This window comes from Coccinella septempunctata, chromosome 3 (assembly GCF_907165205.1).
Source record: "Coccinella septempunctata chromosome 3, icCocSept1.1, whole genome shotgun sequence".
Classification (NCBI taxonomy): Eukaryota; Metazoa; Arthropoda; class Insecta; order Coleoptera; family Coccinellidae; genus Coccinella; species Coccinella septempunctata.
In genome coordinates, this window is record NC_058191.1 from 4,710,861 (window position 1) to 4,730,321 (window position 19,461).

The 19,461-nt window shown below is 35.8% G+C and overlaps 1 protein-coding gene across 1 annotated transcript; it reads right to left on the reverse strand.

Annotated features, from left to right (window-relative positions):
- Nucleotides 1-4,186: 4,186 nt before the first annotated feature.
- LOC123310201 (gamma-aminobutyric acid receptor subunit beta-like) lies at nt 4,187-19,093 on the reverse strand. Its single transcript, XM_044893636.1, has 10 exons — nt 18,835-19,093; nt 17,584-17,678; nt 14,645-14,712; nt 14,446-14,591; nt 14,240-14,397; nt 10,718-11,002; nt 10,404-10,622; nt 8,392-8,403; nt 7,688-7,966; nt 4,187-5,438 (listed from the first exon to the last, which is right to left on the reverse strand). Exons 1-10 carry the CDS (start codon nt 18,897-18,899, stop codon nt 5,260-5,262), a joined length of 1,506 nt encoding a protein of 501 aa, XP_044749571.1. The 5' UTR covers nt 18,900-19,093; the 3' UTR covers nt 4,187-5,259.
- Nucleotides 19,094-19,461: the final 368 nt, after the last annotated feature.

The window sequence follows — 19,461 nt, forward strand, 5'->3', positions numbered from 1 at the left end:
GGGGACATATTTTGAGCAGAATTGTAAGCCGAAATCTACTCAACCCTAGTTGTAGGAGCTATCACCCCTAAATTCTTAATAGAGAATAGGAGGTGAGCTTTACCACAATTTAAAGATCACTTGTCCCTCTACATGAATACTATGGTTTGCAAATTTTTATTGAGTCCTTGAAGTAGTTACAGGAGGTGACAATTTGAAAACTTGCCAGCCCAATTATGCCTCAACAAGGATGTTTTCAGAGAAAATGCCGGAACAGGTCAATTTTTATTTGGAGAGGGACATGTTTCTAGCAGAATTGTAAGTTAAAATCTCCTCAATCTTAGGTGTAGTGGTTGTCACCCCTAAATAGAGGGAATAGAGGGTGAGCTATACCTCAATTGAAAGACAATAGTATTATGTAGAGGGAGATATTGTCTTCCAATTAAGGTTAAGCTCATCCTCTATTCCCTATGAAGAATTTAGGGGTGATAGCCCCTACACCTAGATTTGAGGAGATTTCGGCTTACAATTTTGCATAAAATATCTTCCTCTCGATTTAAAAATTGACCTGTTCCGGCTTGTTCTTCGAAAACTACCATGTCGAGACATAATTGGCCTGGCAAGTTTTCAAATTGTCACCTCCTGTAACTACTTCAAAGAATCAAATTTGCAAACCATAGTATTTATGTAGTGGGACAAGTGATCTTTCAATTGAGGTATAGCTCACCCTCTATTCCCTATTTAGGGGTGACAACCACTACACCTAGGGTTGAGGAGATTTCGGCTTACAATTCTGCTCAAAATATGTCCCTCTCCGAATAAAAATTGACCTGTTCCGGCATTTTCTCTGAAAACATCCTTGTCGTGACATAATTGGCCTGGCAAGTTTTTAAATTGTCACCCTGTATTTATATTGACTACACGCGTGGCTGTGAAAGGGTGGATAACTTCACACTAACATATGAATAACACATCACAAAATTTTATCATGATGATTGATGTTGCGTGTGCAATTTATTCCTATATAATAAAGAGATAACAAAAAATATCGATTTTTTTCTAAATACTTACTTATGTCGTGCATGAAGCATTTGTTGATTTCAGAACAATATTTTAAAGCTCAGTAAGCTCTAAAAAAGGCCGCGACGGCATACCTCTAACTTCCGAGGATAACCCACGATTATTCTGATTTTCTGAGGGGTATTTCGCGACATATGGCAGGTTGAAGAAATACGAATTTAGGCAAGAAACGTGACGGCTACTTCGAGGCCTACATCGTAGTCCGTAAGGAATCGCAAAGTGTTTTTTCAGTATTTGTAGATTGTTTTTAGTTTTCTTCATCGTGAGGGTTTTCGTTACATGCTTATTTATTATATTTTTGACAAAAATTATTATTTCTTTTCGATTTCATTTTTCATAGTGAGGTTTGTAGATTTTCAGCTCATATTCTTTCTTGATTTAAAATTTGGTCCTCGATATACACTCACATATGATCAGCGAAACGCAACTTTCGCTATACATATATATATATATGTGTTGAAGAAAAATAAAATGCAAGAAAAAAATTTCCTTATTCATTTTATTTCACAGAAATTAATAATTAGTTAAATTGATGGTCGTAAGTTATCTTCTGAAATGATCAACCGCCTATTATAAAGTACCTTTTTGTGAATACTCTGTCCCAAGAACTGGATGAACCCTTAGCTCTTGACTTTTTCTTCCTTAATAAATACATTAATAAACATTCTCATTATTTTTTAATAATATAATTGAGATTCGTCAGTGGCGGATTTACATATTTGCCGCCAGTAGGCTATTCAAATTTTGCCGCCCTTACCATAATTATTTAGTTCAAAATATTAATGACAATTTTTGTGTCAGTGAAAATGTAACTTAGAAATTTGTACACGTTGGTCCTAATAACTACTCATAATAATTATTGTGACCTAGGGAATCGATGTGTCAGTTCCCGAGTTTCCAGATCATTTTTACAACGCAACGATTGATTTTGATTGATTTTGGATAGCTTGATCCATTCTTAATAAATAAGGTCTCTTGTAGTTTCTTGGAAAAATTCGCGTAAACAAAGTGCATATTGAATATTTCTGCGTTTGTGCACACAATCATCTTGATTAGTCTATGTGACAAAAATTTCAAGATGATTTTTTGAGAATGGATTAATGGCGGTATGCACCGTTTGATTGAACGAAGTTTAAGCTCTAAAACGACGTTAAAGCATAGAATCTCTATAGGAAAAAAGGATGTTTAAGGAATTAATCTCGTTTAATGAAACGGTGCATATGGCCATAAGTTATCCAAAGTTAATTTTTTATTATAAGATATGAATATCGAAAAAGTTTCATGCGAAGCAAGGATCAGGAATGGATTTTTCTACCCCTTTCTATCATAGACGAACAGAACCAAAATTTTTTTAATGCCTTCCCGCCCGTATAAAATATCTGCTTGATTTGATACGTGAAAGTTTATCAATTTTCAATAAAAAAAAACAAAAACTGCTTTTCGGGCGCCATCTTTTGGGGGCTGAAACTAAGCAGGGGCACAAAAAAAAAACCTTCCCTACAATTCATATTATTATATGTATTATATGGTCACAATCTAACTGATGATGACAATAAAATAGGAATGTAAGTCATAAAAGTCTCACCTCGGGTTTCATAAAGCTTGATCAGGGAATCAACGCTTTGTTGACCAACAGAAGACGTCAATTTGTTTTCAATCGATAATTCAGTCATGATCATTCATAATATCATTCTCGTATCAAATTATGTTCATACGTCCATTAAAATATTCTCGCAATGGCTACTTGTTCAATATATTCAGCAATGAAAAGGTTTCAGTGATTTCGTTTTAGAAATCAAGCGTTGATGGCACAATCAAAGTTTTATGAAACCCGCTGTGAAAATATCTTTCTGCGATGTCGTCATACGAAATTTTGACTTTATACACAAAACAGCCAAAGCGTTCAGCTTTTCTTGGCTTAATATGGTTCTTAGGTACCTAACTTTTCACCTTTTTCAGGCAAAAAAAGCTTCTCTCACCCGAACAATTAGTCGCTGGTGTATTACAGAGGGTGGGCAAAATTCTTTGTCTACTGATGGAAACTCGAGAACTATGGAAGCTGGAAGAAAACGGATGACACATTCTCGAGCTATTTTTCAGAGAAACAAAGAATGGTGAAAACCGTTTTTGAGTTATTAGCAAAAAATGAAATTTTTCGAAAAGTTCCCATAAGTTTTCTGTCTTTGGAGTTACAGATCTGAAACTTGAACCTTTTACAGACCCTTTTTTACGTAGAATCCACTGACGAGCACCAAATATTTTTTCATTTCGAAACATTAGGCGAACTTTCGTTTTTTTTTTTTTAATGCAAAATTTCATTGAATTTGTTATTTTTGAATTGGAAAAAATAAATTCTGTCAGTAGAATCTACGTATAAAAGTGACTAAGAAGGTAAGTTTCAGATATGTAACTTCAAACACAAAAAAGCTATGAGAACTTTTCGAATTCATCAAAATCCAAATTTTTGATTATAACTCAAAATCTAGAAATGATAGGCCGGTTCTGTTTCCAGATTTGGATTAGTCATGTAAAAAAGAGCTTGAGAATGTGTAATCCGTTTTTTTTATAGCTGCGATAGTTCTTGAGATCCCCTCAGTAGACAACCAATTTTGCTCACCTTGTAAATAGAGCCATAGATACGAACTTCTGGACAAACATTTCTTGAATTGTGTTTTCGTAGGAAACGAAGAAACACATCCCAATGATTCAGAATCTGGTTTCACCAAAATTTTTCACCCTCACGAAGTTTCAGTATAGAGTCCAAAGCGGCCGAAATAAGAGTGAAACAGGAAAATAGTAATGATGCACTACTTGGTCAGTTTTTTTTATAATTAGGGAAAATCAGATGTAGATAGATATTAAAATATCTATGAAATACAAGTATTTCAATTTCTATAATTCGTGCAAACAAAATTGTCCCCAAATTTGCCGCCCCCTGAAATCTGCCGCCCTAGGCTGCAGCCTACTTAGCCTCTATGGTAAATCCGCCACTGAGATTCGTACAATATAATCATTAAGTATTTGTAAACAGTAAATTCTATAATTTTGGTCCTATTCTGGTAATATCTAAAACCTTCCAACTAAGGGATATGCAGTGAAGGAATGTAGCAATAAAAAAATTATAAAATATTTTATAAAGGTTTTTTCCACATGCATTTCAAAATAACAGTTTACATTTGTTTCCTCACTGTAATTATTGGATTTTTATTCATATTTTTAAGTTGATTTTTTATACCCCATTTTTCTCTTCCAATAAGCTTGTCATGCATGATAATATTACTTGCTATGCTGGCAATATTTTGTATAAACTTTTGTGTTCCACTTATTTTATAATTAATAGAACCGTTATACATATTTGAATTGTGTGGAACCTGGACGAGCTAGTCCTTTTTCAAAGAGAATTTTTCCTTATATTCCGATAAGATTCAATAACTCAATAAATTTTGACGAAAGCAAGTTATTGTGTTTATGATAACATACATTCAAAAAAAATTCGTCGTCAAGTAGGCTCTGGCATTTTGAAAGTTGATGTTCTGCTTGTGCACCAGCTTGTACCACCGCATTTTTCGAAGATTGAAGGAAATATTGTTGGCACACTCCTACAAAATCGGAAACGCTGAAATTTGGTTCGAATTTCAAAGACTAACTCATACGTTTTTCCTTATATTTACGGTTCTACAATGATCTTAAGGTAGGACAGGGAAATCTTTGCTTCTGTGTTTCTCAAAAATTTCTATGCGACAAAAAATTTCTGAAGAAGTGGCCACAAAAAAAAAATTGTTTCAGTGAGAACAAAATAACGCCTTTATCAATGTGCAATAATAAGAATCAATTCAGACGCATATGACCAGGTGATATGAATATCGGTCTGAGTCGAACTAGCCAATTTTGCCATCGTTCGGACCCTGTCGAGAAGCACGTCCCATCGAATAAGAGTAAATGCCGACCACGGTTTCGGTCTAATTTGACCTCGTAGATGTTGTGTTGCGCTGACGGAGTCAAATAAGACCAGTTTAATCCTTCATTATTCCATTCAAAAATTACAGTTTTATATTATATTATAATGAGGCCTCTTTTAGATGTTCCTGCAATGGGTCTATATTCCATATGAATCAAGCATCCTCGAATAAAGCATTGATAAATAATCGAAACAGATCATAACTTGGAACTTCCAGAATGCAACGATAGGTATCAATTTGTTCATTCAAAATAGTAGAATAGCCAATATCCCACGTTGAATAGAGTGAAGGATATAGGAAATACTATCCTGGAGTATTGGTCTATGACATTGACGTCCTTTATTTTAGGCATGGAAGCTTTTATGACTAGTGCTCCCTTCTTTATGGCGTGCATTACTTTGGGTTTGTGTATATTTCCAACTGAAATAAATAGATTATATTAGGGACACCAAACACATCAAAATCAACATAAAAAACTGTTATCCAGTACATCAGTATATCAGATATTCAGTAAATAACGAACATAAAAAACACGTTCGATGCCATTCGTGGGAAATTTTGCAGCATTCAAATACTTTTAAAGTCTGAAGAAGGGTGGCCCACCCCAGACGCGGCGCTCATCTTGAGGGGGTAAATGAAGATATTTCGAAAATCTTTTTTTGTTGTGTGAGTAGGGTATTCAAAAGCACAATTTGAAATTATTGTCATATATACAGGCTGTTCGAAAACAAAGATATAGAACAAAGTTACACTTTTTTAAATGTAACACCCCGCATTTGACTTCAAAAATGGAATGGCAAGCTCAAATTATGATGTGTTTCCTCAGATCACTTTATACCTTAGCCTTAGAAGCACCCTTCACGAGATAATGGCGAAAAATCTGAAATATGGAGTTGTTTTGAATAGCAATAATTAATGAAAAAACTAGTTACGCCAACGATACAGACGTTTTTGTTTTCGAGTAGACAAGTTGGCTACTTCTACACATAAGAAAAATTTCAACTCTTGAATATACAGGGTATCCCAAATTGCTTGATTTTGGCTGTTTCTGGTACTTCTAGACTAGATAGGCAAAAACGTTGAAAGGAGTCCTGGGCTCGATTTTCGAGAAAAGTCCAATAGTGAAAACCGTTTCACGATATCTTCATTTGTTTTGAAGATATAACCAAATTTTGATATTTTATCGATTTCGAAAATGTGCCATAACTTTTTCATTTTCTAAAATATCTGAAAACGAATTAAACTTTCTACAGGCACTTTTTTACAAGGAATCAGACACTGTATTCAATTTTTTTTTATCTTTTGTACTGAGGGTGGAAAAAAAACAACTTCGTTATTTCAAATACGCATGCATTCTTTTTTTGATTTTCTAGTATTCGAAAAAAAATTGGCTTTTCAAAAATATATATATGTCGATATATTACTTACATCTTCTATTTAAAATCAACATAAAAGTGAAATAATCACTAACTGTTCAGTATCTCATACATTACTCTATGAATAAAGCAATTTTTATGAAGTTTTTGCTCTAGATTATTTACGAAAAGAAGCGTTGCCATAGATATAGTCAATCTTTCCATAGATAAACAATGAATCTTTCATAGCAAAACGATATAAAGTCACAAAATAAATCTTTTATCAATATTTTGATGTTTGCTGACTACGTGGAAATAATTAAATTGATTTTCAAGAATGTATGAACATTTTGAAAAATATGATGTTAGTTTGCTTCATTGAGTGTGGCCAAAATGCAGATTCTGCATTAGAACTCTATTTCAATCGTTACCCTGAAAGAAGACTCAACAGTTACTGTTTATTTCACTTTTATGCTGATTAGTCCTAGAAGATGTAAGTAATATATCGACATATATATATTTTTGAAAAGCTAATTTTTTTTCGAATACTATAAAGTCAAAAAAAGAATGCATTTCGTATTTGAAATAACGAAGTTGTTTTTTTTTCCACCCTTAGTACAAAAGATAAAAAAAAATTGAATACAGTGTCTGATTGCTTGTAAAAAAGTGCCTGTAGAAAGTTTAATTCGTTTTTAGATATTTTCGAATATGAAAAAGTTATGGCACATTTTCGAAATCGATGAAATATCAAAATTTGGTTATATCTTCAAAACAAATGAAGATATCGTGAAACGGTTTTCACTAATAGACTTTTCACGAAAATCGAGCCCAGGACTCCTTTCAACGTTTTTGCCTATCTAGTCTAGAAGTACCAGAAACAGCCAAAATCAAGCAATTTGGGATACCCTGTACAGAGTGCATGATCATAAATAGGTAATTCTCAAACATCAACTACAAATAATCGTCAAAAACTGCTGAGAAACTATCAGGTTTAGGAGTAGAAAAACCTTATGAAGTTTCGAAATTAATCTTTACGTTCAACGAGATATAGAAATACCGGGTGTGCCATTTGAAATAAGAAAGTTTTTGACGATCATTTTTAGCTGATGTTTGAGATTGAGAATTAATTAAGATCACTCTGCATATTCCAGAGTCTACTCGATAAAATACTATCTTAAGATTTGTTCATTATTTCGAAACGTCGCGCGTCGTTGAAAAAGATGTTTTTTCGTTTTCTTGCTCCTTCTACCGATATGTCCTACCTGTATTGGATACTGGGACGATATAAGTTACAAAAACATGTATTTTACTCACTTTTATTTCCCCTGTATCTCAATCCAGTTGTTCTATAGTTGTAAGCATAGCCAGTAGTTCTCGAAATACGAAAACTAGGAGGGAATCTTGATTGATCAAAATCGAATATTTCTCCTCTTGAAGAATACTTATTCCTGATGGATGGTATGGGACTCATTCTGACTTCCTCAAGTTCAATTATATCGTCACTGGTGTATTTATGATCGGTTGAATTCACTTTATCAGCTGTAAATCGGATATAAATTTTATTTTCAGTTTTCTTCAATATGTAATAAGTTGCTTTATACATATGTGAAATGAAACTATGAGAAACTATGAAATTTTTGCAAATGAAACTCGAAAACTCATTGCTGAATGCTGTAAAATAACTTTTCAAATATTTTTGCTACTCTAACCCTAAACGTCATGGAATTTTAAGCATTCATTCTCAATAATTACTTTTTCGAAACATCACACGATAGAAATTTTCAAATGAACGGTTTTTCCAGAGTCTGAATGATATAGGTAATCATTCATTATATTTGTAGAGGCATAATATAATTGTGACAGTTTTGTGGTCGAAACATAGATATAGTTTTTAGTTCTATGTAAATAATTAGAATTTAAATTATCACCTATGTGTTAAAAAAACAATTGATAAAAAATATATAAAAGTCACACTGAAGTATTGTATGTTTTCTCTGTATTTCATATTCTAATAATACAACATATTCTCGCTCATTCAGGACTCCTGAATTGACCTTTTTCATTCAACCTTATAACTTCCAAGAACGTATCTTTCATCTCCAGAAAGCACTAAACACTTCGGCTTGCAGATAGTAATAAAGGTGTGTTTTACTAACCCATTTAATCTCTTCCGAAATTTAAGGTGCTGACTTTGTTTACACAAGGCATTTGTTCGAGATAAAACATGTGTTCTGAAGTTGACACGAGACTATTTGCCTTAATTAAACATTGCAATCGATAGTAGATGTATATGGTTATTATTCGGACTATTCGGTTAACATAATATTATCAATCTTAAGCATGAAAAATTAGAGAAGCAGTGATGTGAGGCAGGTACTTTTTTTTTTCAGACTTATGCATGCATATGTTATTCACTTTCAACGGTTTTCTTCAATACAGATGTTTTTTCCCAGCAGGAATAAAAAAAGATGATATTATCAGATTTTGAATGTATTGGCTCCATTCTAAAATCAGTTGTTCTCGATCAATTCTAGTGACCAATAGTTTTTCTTTCGTTTTATTTTCTACACTCGATCGCTATGCAACGCGAAACACGCAATTCGACCCAAGAGGAATGTGCCCAAGCGAGAAGAAGGGTGGACATGCACAAGAATTGCAGAAAGGTTTGGAGTTTCCCATACAAGTGTGTCCAGAACGTTGCAGCGATTCAGGGAGACAGGTATGAATGTCCGAGGACCAGGACAGGGTAGACCACGGGTAACAACTGCCATTCAAGAACGTTACTTGAGAGTTTCTTCGTTGAGATAACGGTTTGCAACCGCTCGCCTCCTTCAAATTCAGCAAACTCAGACAATAAGAAATCGCCCCAGAGAATATGATTTAAGGCTTCGTGTCGCGGCAAGAGGCCCAGCTCTTACCCCAGCCCATCGAAGGGCGCGTTTGGATTTTGCGAGAGAGCATATCCATTGGGAAGAGGTCGATTGGGAAAGAGTTCTTTTCACAGATGAGTCTAGATTCTGCCTCTACCATTGTGATTGACGTTCCCTTGTTTACAGACGTCCACATGAAAGATATGCTCAGTGGTCGTTGATAATGGAGCTATGAATTCTGATAAGTATATAAGGAACATTCTTGAAGAGCATGTAGTGCCATTTGCCCCATACATTGGTGAAAATTTCATTTTTATGGACGATAATGCCAGACCCCATCGTGCGCATCGTTCAGGAGTAGAAGAAGTTGAAGTCTCTCGAATGGAATGGCCAGCAAGAACTCCAGATCTCAATCCGATTGAGCAGGTTTTGGGACAAACTCAATAGAAGGCTGAGAAGTTCAGAAAATCATCCAGCTACTCTTAATGACTTAGGAATCCACCTCGGAGAAATCTGGGAAGGATTAGATCAGAACATTTTAAGATCACTCATTTTGAGTATGAACCGTCGTTGCCGAGCTGTAATTAACGCAAGGGGTTGAAATACCAAGTATTAAATCACATATCAGCATTTCAGTATTTCGAAAATTGTTCATTTCTCTTCTTTCACATAAGATTCGGTGAAATCCTGAATTTTTCTTCCATTTAATGTGTCTTGTTTCGTTCAAAACCTTCCCGAGAGAACATAAAAAATAAGTTATGAAGTCAATGTAGAGTTAACTTTCATTAAAATTGAGATTTTCAGAATGTGCGTTAATTTTTTTGCGCAGTGTACATATCCGACAGAGTTGAATACTAATTCGTGATTCTTAAACATGTTTAGCAGATAAAAGTCGGAGAGCTGATAGCAAAAACAAATACCTTCAAACCAAAAGTTTGAATTGGCACTTGGTTCAAGCCAAACATCGCCGAGATTGAGTGTACGCCTTATTGAACAAAAAAAATTGTATAAACGCCGCAAATGCCATGGTTTTCAATAAAGGATGTCGTTTCCGCGTAAAATAAACTAATTTTGATAATGTATTGAAAAATAAGTGTGTAAAACAGTCCATAAGAGTGCCCTTGGAAATGCATATAATATAAAAAAAAATTATTATTTACCTGGCCTGTTCTTCTCGGCTTCTTTATTCTTTTTGCTTTTCTTTTTTGCTCTCGCTCCCCAGTATGTATAATTCACAGCTGCATATTCCAAAAGAGCAGCAAAGACGAAAACGAAACACATAACTAAGTATATATCGATGGCTTTGACGTAACTTATACGGGGCAAAGAACTTCTAACTCCTGTACTGATTGTGGTCATAGTCAGAACAGTTGTGATACCTGTAAAAATATTAAAACAACGGATCAAATCTAGTTAGTCGGATGTGTAAGCACCCTAAGCCATTTGGAAGACATCTTGACTCATTTCTACAAACCTAGAGTCACTCTGGCGCTAGTTGCTTCATGGTTTATCCAACAAGAAACCCATGATAACATTACTATAAGAATGCTAGGAAGATAAGTTTGGAATACAAAATATCCTATATTCCTTTGTAATTTGAAAGATAAGGAAAGCCTCTGGTATATCCCTGTAGCTAGCTTCTCCATTCTATCGTTAGTTTCATAACCGATTATAGTGAACTGAGGCAACTCCGCTTCTTCAACACCTCTTACAGGAGTATCCATCCAGTACATTACCACATCCATAACAGTATAACCATCTGAAAAAGTCATAAAGATTATTCTTGAACTAGGTACCATCTGTGTGTTTCCGAAAATACGTTCTGTTTTCCTCCTGTTTAGAAACACCCACACTAATTTCTTCATTTTGAGCATTTTGGGCGGATTTAGGGGGGGGCACGGGGGCCGTGCCCCACCCCCCAGACGGACGGATATTTCTATGCATACTTGAACTCTTAAAAATAAAAGTGTTCATTTCTCACAGTTACTGTTGATTTTTTTGCTCGTCTGCCCGTTGTGCCCCCCCAGAAAAAAATCCTGGATCCGCCCTTGGTTTATTCAATACATATGTTCTTATCCCCAATAGATAAAATATACACTCCTCAACATATATGATCACGTATAAAGGAATTAAAGGATCTAGGGGTGATGAATTAGCCCTTGCCAATATATTCGAGCTATATTGGAAGGATTTGTAGGTATCAATGAATTTATGAAATCCTGTTTCAGTTCTCTAACTGACTTGTTTTTTGAGAAAGAGAAAAATATGTGGAAATGACAACAAAAATTTCTAAGGACCTCGTGAATAGGATGTTCTTGATTTTGAATATATTTTCAGGACCGACGGTGACTTTTAGAAAAAATTAATAGCTTTTTCGATTGAAAAGATTCCTGAAAAATGAAATTTTCGTGTTTCATTCCAATTTTAAACCATGATACAATTCTTAGTTGGGGAGCCGAAGAGGGAAAATCGGGATTTACTCGAGCGTGTCAGATTAATACAAGGGGACATACCTTGGACCCTGTAGAGTACCTCTACCAAAAATTAGACCTGTATATAGGGGGAATTGTCTAGGACAGCCTGTCAGAATAGTAAAAAAACGATCATTGTACATACTCGAGCGTGTCAGATTAAGATATATGAAGTTAATTACATGTTGAAAAGTATATATTCTCTTAATCTGACAATTTGCGAGCGTGTCGAAAATGTGTGGAAGGGCGCCAAAGTTGCAAAAAAAAACTTCAGGTGTACATTCTCGAGCGCGTTTGCGTTTTTCTTATTTTGAAGCTAATGATTCAAGAATAACGGAAATAGTTATTTTCCTATCAAGTGCGGAAAGTGATACTTGCCCGCACGAAACTGCCGTTGCCCGAACGATGCGAAGCAGAGTTCGGGTAAGCAGTTAAGTGCGGGCAAGACACTTTCCGCAAGAGTTAGGAACAATATTTTTTCTACGAGCGCTTGAAATATATAAATATATCCATTTACCATTTCACGAAAAAGATCATATCTCATTTGATTAATTCATATATAATGACAGACGTAATTCTGCATGTCGTCACCATGGCTTTCTCATCGTTGGCGTTCGGTGCATAGAGATATGATAGAATTTAATGTACTCTATAATATTTGCGTGCGGGAAAAACCCCTGCTAATCCATTCCCGCACGCAAATGCGTGCGGGAAAAAGGTTGAACGCGCACGCTTGTAGAAAAAAATATAATCTGACAGTTTTAGCGAGCCGAAACAATAAAAATTTGCCATAAAGGTCACAAAAATCAGTTTTTTTTTAAATTATCTCCTTCCCTGGGCTTCAAATATTCTTCGCATTCATTATAAAAGTTGTAGAGCATAACATTTTCAACAAACTTTGTCCCAAGCAATTTTTCTACGTTCAAACGTTTTTGAGATATATGGCGATTATTGCGAGGTGTTTAGCGATACATGAAGCTGAAGCGAAAATTCACTCGTTGGAAAATAATACATTCTAAGGTTCAGTCACAGACAACACTAAAATTGTCGTGACTACTTTCGAAATTGTCATCATAAAAATACCTTGTCATTTTGACAATTGGGTTAATGTATATTAGACTGGGACTCTACATTGACCTTTCCTTTCGCATGTGTGGCTAAGCTTCTCGCCCTTATCGCCCTCTAACTCGAGAACGGTTAAGAGTATGTAAAATTGCTTCAGACAAAAGTTGTGTAGAAAATGTTATGCTCTACAACTTTTATAATGAATGCAAAAACGATTGGGGGTACAGGCAGGGAAATATTCGCAAAAAAAGAATTTTTATCATCTTCAAACTGTCAGATTAAGAAACCCCCCCTGATTAGTGTCAGATTAATGGGTCAACACGTTTACAACACCGAGATTAACCATCTGTATGAAAATCTGACACGCTCGAGTATCTACAACTAACGATTTTTTTTTACATATTCAAAGGATCGCTGTGTCAGTCCCTTGAGAAGTAGCTTCCTTCGGGTCCAATTAACATATCCTCCAAAAATCTGACACGCTGGAAAGAAAATTTTTTTTTACTATTTTCAACTCTTCCGTACGGCCAGTCCAGCGCGCAAACTGTAAGATAAGCATGAATTAATTTATCAGAGACACGTAGGGCATATACAGTCTGACACGCTCGAGCATGTACACCTGACGATTTTTTTTTACATCTTTGAGACCCTGCAGAAGCTTTCCCCACAGCTGAAAGTGCATACATCATAGAACCTTTTTTTCTTTCTACCATCTAATCTTCAAAATCCACTAGGTCTCTACGACGGACGAGTAAATCCCGATTCAGCATCGTTGGCTTGCCAACTATCTGGCACAATTATGAAACAATTTTTTTTTTAACCTCGTCCCATTTTCTATACAATCATAATGTTTTCAAATCCCAAAAAAGGTAGGTACGCCAAAGTCGAAAAACTAAAAACCATGTTTTCATTCGCCAAAAAACAGAAGCTCGCGATCTGAAAGCCACATTAATTTTAACCGCAAATACAATAATAAGCGTTGTTTATTTTTGATGAGATAAGGTATAATACATATACCACATTTATTGAGTGAATAGAATGTTTTCATCTTAGACTGTTAATGAAAAGTGTAGTGTCTGCCCCAAATTATTGAAGAAAAAGCTCCTCTGGTAACTCCGAAACGCTTATTATCATATGGAGATATTTGCGAGTTTTGTGTCGTATTCCATTGTAATTTTTATACTGGTGACTTTTTAGAACTGCGACCAAAACTACCCATTTCTCTTGGTACCTACTCAATCAGTTACTAAGAAGATCATCATCAATCTAGCAATCTCCCTAGGAGCTTTCGAGGCTTGTGAAGATAAAAGAGCTAGAGATTAGCAAAGTGTCTATTCCTGAGGCAAGAAACAAGGAAGTGCTCCGCTCTGAGCTCAATTTAAAGATTGAATGAGAGAGTTTATTTGTCCTCTATTTTATCAAATGAATAGACACATACGACAATAGATGTAGGTACTCACAACTTTCAATTTCCACAGTACAATTCTGGGAATCTAACGGATAGTAATGTAAATCCATCATGCAAGCTAAGGTTGTCGTGAATCTCATTCCATAAGTAATCCCTCCCTCACCATCCAGTCTCACAAGTTTATTCCTCTCGGTGACGTCATGAAAAAAACTTAAGTTTTAATTATTTCACCTATGTCAGCATTTCTTGAATGTTCACCTATTCTTGTCGTTCGCAAAAAATGTATCGGGAACCCATATTTTTTCAGCAAAGTCCCCGGCAAGAGTCAACACCTCATTCTGGTTGCTGAAAGCCAGTCTTTCATCCTTCCAATATTGGTTTAGGTATAGTGTTATAGTGTAATCCTGAAAATGAAATGACCAGTCATGAAATTCCTAGGTAGGAGAGCAAACCTCACCATATTGACTTCTGATATTGCGTCGAAGCTCGCTATGGTCAGATCCATTCCTATCAGAAGAGGTTCTCCTAAAAATTCAGATCGAGATGTTCATGTCAGAAGGTTGAAGAATGTGAGTTACGATGAAAAAAATACTCTTTTATGTGAGGAAAAGTGCAATAGCTAACACCATTGCGGGAGTTGACCTAAAATTGCATTTTTTAAGCCTTCAATCGAAAGGGGACCTACTGTGATCCAAGGAATCAGACTCATTTGCATCAAACATTAGTCTGTTCACGGGGGAAGGGGGTCTTATTCCAGTTTGTTTGGACTCAATTTTAATGTGTCTACATGTTTCGGCCCATGGCCATCATCAGAACACAATAGTGAGTCCTAATTCATATTAAAAACAGTTCTTCATAAAAGCCATCCTGTGGGATGGTTAACATTCGCTTTTAACAGTGAAAGTGAATGTTAACCATCCCACAGGATGGCTTTTATGAAGAACTGTTTTTAATATGAATTAGGACTCACTATTGTGTTCTGATGATGGCCATGGGCCGAAACATGTAGACACATTAAAATTGAGTCCAAACAAACTGGAATAAGACCCCCTTCCCCCGTGATTATATCCAGTAGGATGAATTTCAGAGAATTAGTCTGTTCAGACTGTTCACTAGTATGAATTCTGAGATTTCATGTATGCATTGCTTCCGCGTCAGAGCCTGCATTTATTCTTATCGAACAAGTAGGGGCATATCCTATCTGTATCTGTAACAACAAAACAGAGTTGCCACCGAAAACTATGGCAGAGTACACAGCTAATTGTCGAGTCTAGCATTATGTTCTTTCAACAGGAACGCTTCTGGGGAAAGCGGAAGCAAAATAGAGGTGATACAGTGTGCAATGGGAGCTTATATCCCCCAAACCACGATAATATCCAGACCTAACCAAAAGCTATGGTTCACCAAAGAATGTAATCTAGCACGCAGGAAAAATAAAAGCTAACAAGATATTCTTCCAACACTTTACACCCAAGACCAATGACAATAAAGGAGGCTAAAATCAATGAGCGAAACAGCTACAATAGGACCGTGGTCGGGGCCAAAAAGAAGTTAAACGAGCACATGAGAAATAAAGGCAGAAGCATATGTAGATAATGGAGGCAAAGTAGGTGGATTGAACAAGTCTAACTATACTGAATAAATAAATTTATAGACTAACCGTCTGTTCCGATATTCCCGAACAGTACTGTCAGTATTTCAGAGACGATGCCTATTGGCCCAGTCGTTCGAGTTCTATTGTTATTCGATTGCGGGCCAGTAAAACCAGCAACATTGGAACAGGTCCATAGACCGCATTGGTCGCGGTGGCAGGTCTGGTGAATTTTACTTTGTTATCTAAGATCGAAACGCCCAGCAAACTATACTGAATAAGACATCAGATCTCTAAAAGATGAGATGGGAAATTTGTGAGATGAATTGCTGACAGTCTTTTCTGATAGCTTGGTTTATTGTGCCATAACGAATTATTGGTCGCATTCAGCGGACGAAACAGTTGCGCAACTGTTACCAAACGCTAGCGGAAACGTTCGGTGAAATATGCGCTACATTCTCAACACGTTCTGGAGCGGACGCCATTTTTGGGAGCGGATTTGATTTGTGCTAGGTAGCGGTAGCGAAAAGGAGCGAAAGTTGTATTTGCACTGAGTAGTTGTTATTTAGTGTGGAAGATGTACGAGTTTGAGTTTGTTGATGAAAATGAAATGGAAATTGATGGTTAGAAATATAGAAGGATGTTGAATTTTCCATTTTTATATACAGGTAGGTAAGTAGATGAACCGCAATTGATACAGAGTACACCTAGTAAGTAATTTTTCACACAAAAAAACTGACTTAACCAGCACAAGGTTAACGAAACTTAAAAAATCCGTTTATTTACGTCTTTCCTACAGACTTTTCAACTAATCAGCTCATCCTGACAGCTTGTTGGACTGCCTTATATCCTATCTCGGCTTGCCAGCGGACGTTCAACATGTTCCCGACCGCTACCGCTACAGATGGGTAGCAGAAGCGCTTTGCGCTCCGTCCGCTGAATGCGACCATTGTGTCTTCGAGGAGATTTTCATCGCCAGTTAGCACTGGAGCCCATAACCTGCGTATCCAAAAATGGATTGAACATATGCCTCAAGTACGTTTAGAATATGAGGATCACTATGTCCAAAAGTTTTCTATAGGAAAAAAAGCATTTTCTTAATACTATTGGCCATAGCCATAATATGTTTAGGCAAAAAAGAAATCCTCCAGGTCAAACTGTAGCGGGATGATACTGGTGCGATTTCCTTGGGCAGAACCATAGTTTAGGGGTTTTTCTTCCAATGTGAAGAACCTTAAATTTTCATAATTTCGTCGGTGAATAATGAACACGCTGTTTTCACTGCAGATGGAAGGTCAGAAGTTAAAGTTAGAAGAAAGTGGACCTACATAGATCAGAATCACTGGACATATATCTCGGAGAAGACGTCGAATCTCTGACACAAATCCTGAACAGGATGTCGAATAGAAAAGCCTTCAGTCACATAAGCACGAGTTCCATGATTCTCTAACTTCAAAATGATACGTTTGTGATTGATGTAATCAAAAGCCTTAGACAAAGGAGTCTAGATAGAGAACATCGAGAAGATTGCTAAGATCTGGTTAGCCAGGCAGGAATTGTGTGGTGCTTGGTATGTACCTACCGCTGGTCAGTGCGAAATTTAGAAAAAACTGATGTACTTATTGCAAAAAGGATTTCGTCTGGTTAATTAGAAAATGCTCAATGAGTAAACCTAAAGTGTTCAGATTCGATGAAATCATTTTGCTTAGGATTAATGATGAATCTTACATCACTCATTTATTCATCCCTACTCATAATTGTATCTCAAAAATATGACTGGAAACAATGTGGTGCAATCAACTCACCACCAAAGTTTGGTCGCAAACGAATGTCATATCCCTTCAATAGACCTGATATAGTCTTCGTGACATTGTCTAGCCTCTGTGATGTTGTCCTGGGGCTGAAATTCAAAGCAAAATTGGAATCAAACATGTCCCTGCAATGCAAGAAAGAGTTTGACTTGTCTATAAAAATTTTTTTGTTTGCGATATCAATTTAAGGCTTGTCTTGTCCCTGGAAAATTGTCCAGGATCTTATAACCTCTATTAAAAATTGCATGAACAGATAAAACACAAGTTTTTATAACACGCTCCTGCCTGTTTTCAAAACTTAGAACGAGCATTGATATAGACGGGTCAAGTAACTTAATTTTCAATAAGACGTTTCTACCTAGGACCTAAGATATGAACTTTCCAAATATTCAAAATATTTAGGTGGATTTGTCATTGGACTAGATCTAAGATTTAGATGGTGATAGAAAGGTATTCGGTATTTCGGGATAGGTTAATGATTGTGGAGGGCGAAGATGAATATAATAGTAGACCATATTCACCTTAGTGAGATGAAATTCTTTTGGCAGATATCAAAGAAATCTCCAAGTGTACCATTGAAAATTGAAGCATGATACCTTCTAGGTTGACCAAAAGTAATAAATTTTTTTCCAGATTTCTATCCTGCCTCAACTCCCTAAATTTTGAGCGGAGAATTGATCATTAATCAGACTAATCTCCATTCATTTTAGTGGTTCAAATTATCATTCTGGATTACCATTAAAAATCTTCAAAACATTTTTCCTTTTTTTGTATTTCAGATAAAATTTTCTGGTAAAACTTGGAGAAGACTCCTTAGATTATCTTTTTCTTCGAGAAAGTGTTCACTCTTTGCAGGGTGAAAAAGAAATATTTCAGCTTATTTTGTAAACAATCTCATCTCTCACTATCCACTACACTCACAGGGAGAAAGGGTTTTCTTACTGGGGAGTCATTTTCGAAGTCAAGCAAATTGAATTGGAATCTTATATTTATCAGGAATTCGAGAATGACTTTCAATGTTGGTTTTTTTTTGACGTGATAATATCAACTTTTCATTTTTCATGAGAAGAGGACGATTCAATCTAGCCCAAAAATAAAAATTTTTGAGGAAAATTGCAATCTCAAAATAACATTTCATTTAATACATTGAACGAACTACATTCGCGAAAGCTTTTGATGTGGTTAAACTGCATGTGACTTTTTTTTAAATCCATTTCAATTGCAACACAAAGAAGAAGAACCTACCTCAACTCTGTTAAGCACGAATGCTGACCCAAAAACATAAACAAAACACCTATGACGTTCCACATAGCTTTAAAAAAATCGACTGAGCTAACACAATGGCAAATTTTACATACAGTCCGGTTGAATTTCACTCCTATAAATTATACTTTTTCAAACTCGACAGACATCCCTCAAAAGAGATTTGATTTGTTGACTAAAGGGACGGTTTCCTTAACGATCCTGTCCCACATTTCCTCTTCAGCGTCTGGATGATTTTGTTTTGCGCCGACGCTAGGGATGCTGTAATCACGAAACGAATTTGTCGATAGCCTGATGTATCTCTCATCAAAGAGGGAAAAAAATTGATTTTCATATTCTATTGAATAACGCAGACAAGAAGTAACCCTTCATTATGTCACAAAACTATACTTTCAGACCAAAAATAACTGTTGGTTTCTTCATATTAGTCTGAAAAAAATAAGTAGTACGTCAGCCCAATAACTGAAAATAAAAATGATGAAACCCGTCAATTGATTTTTAATCACCCTAATTTTCTGCCAATAAATTTGAGTGTTTTCTTCAACCCATCAGTGCAATCCCATCCAATTTCGTTTTTTGAAAGGCTCGTTGGAATGGAAAGCTCAAATG

What these genes read in the sequence shown, in the direction of transcription:
- LOC123310201 (XM_044893636.1), bottom strand. Translation starts at nt 18,899, where the DNA reads ATGTGGAACGTCATAGGTGTTTTGTTTATGTTTTTGGGTCAGCATTCG. An exon ending in TCGTGCTTAACAGAGTTGAG is followed by an intron (nt 17,679 to 18,834) that starts GTAGGTTCTTCT and finishes TTTGAATTTCAG; the next exon opens with CCCCAGGACAACATCACAGA. An exon ending in CAATATCAGAAGTCAATATG is followed by an intron (nt 14,592 to 14,644) that starts GTGAGGTTTGCT and finishes TTTCATTTTCAG; the next exon opens with GATTACACTATAACACTATA.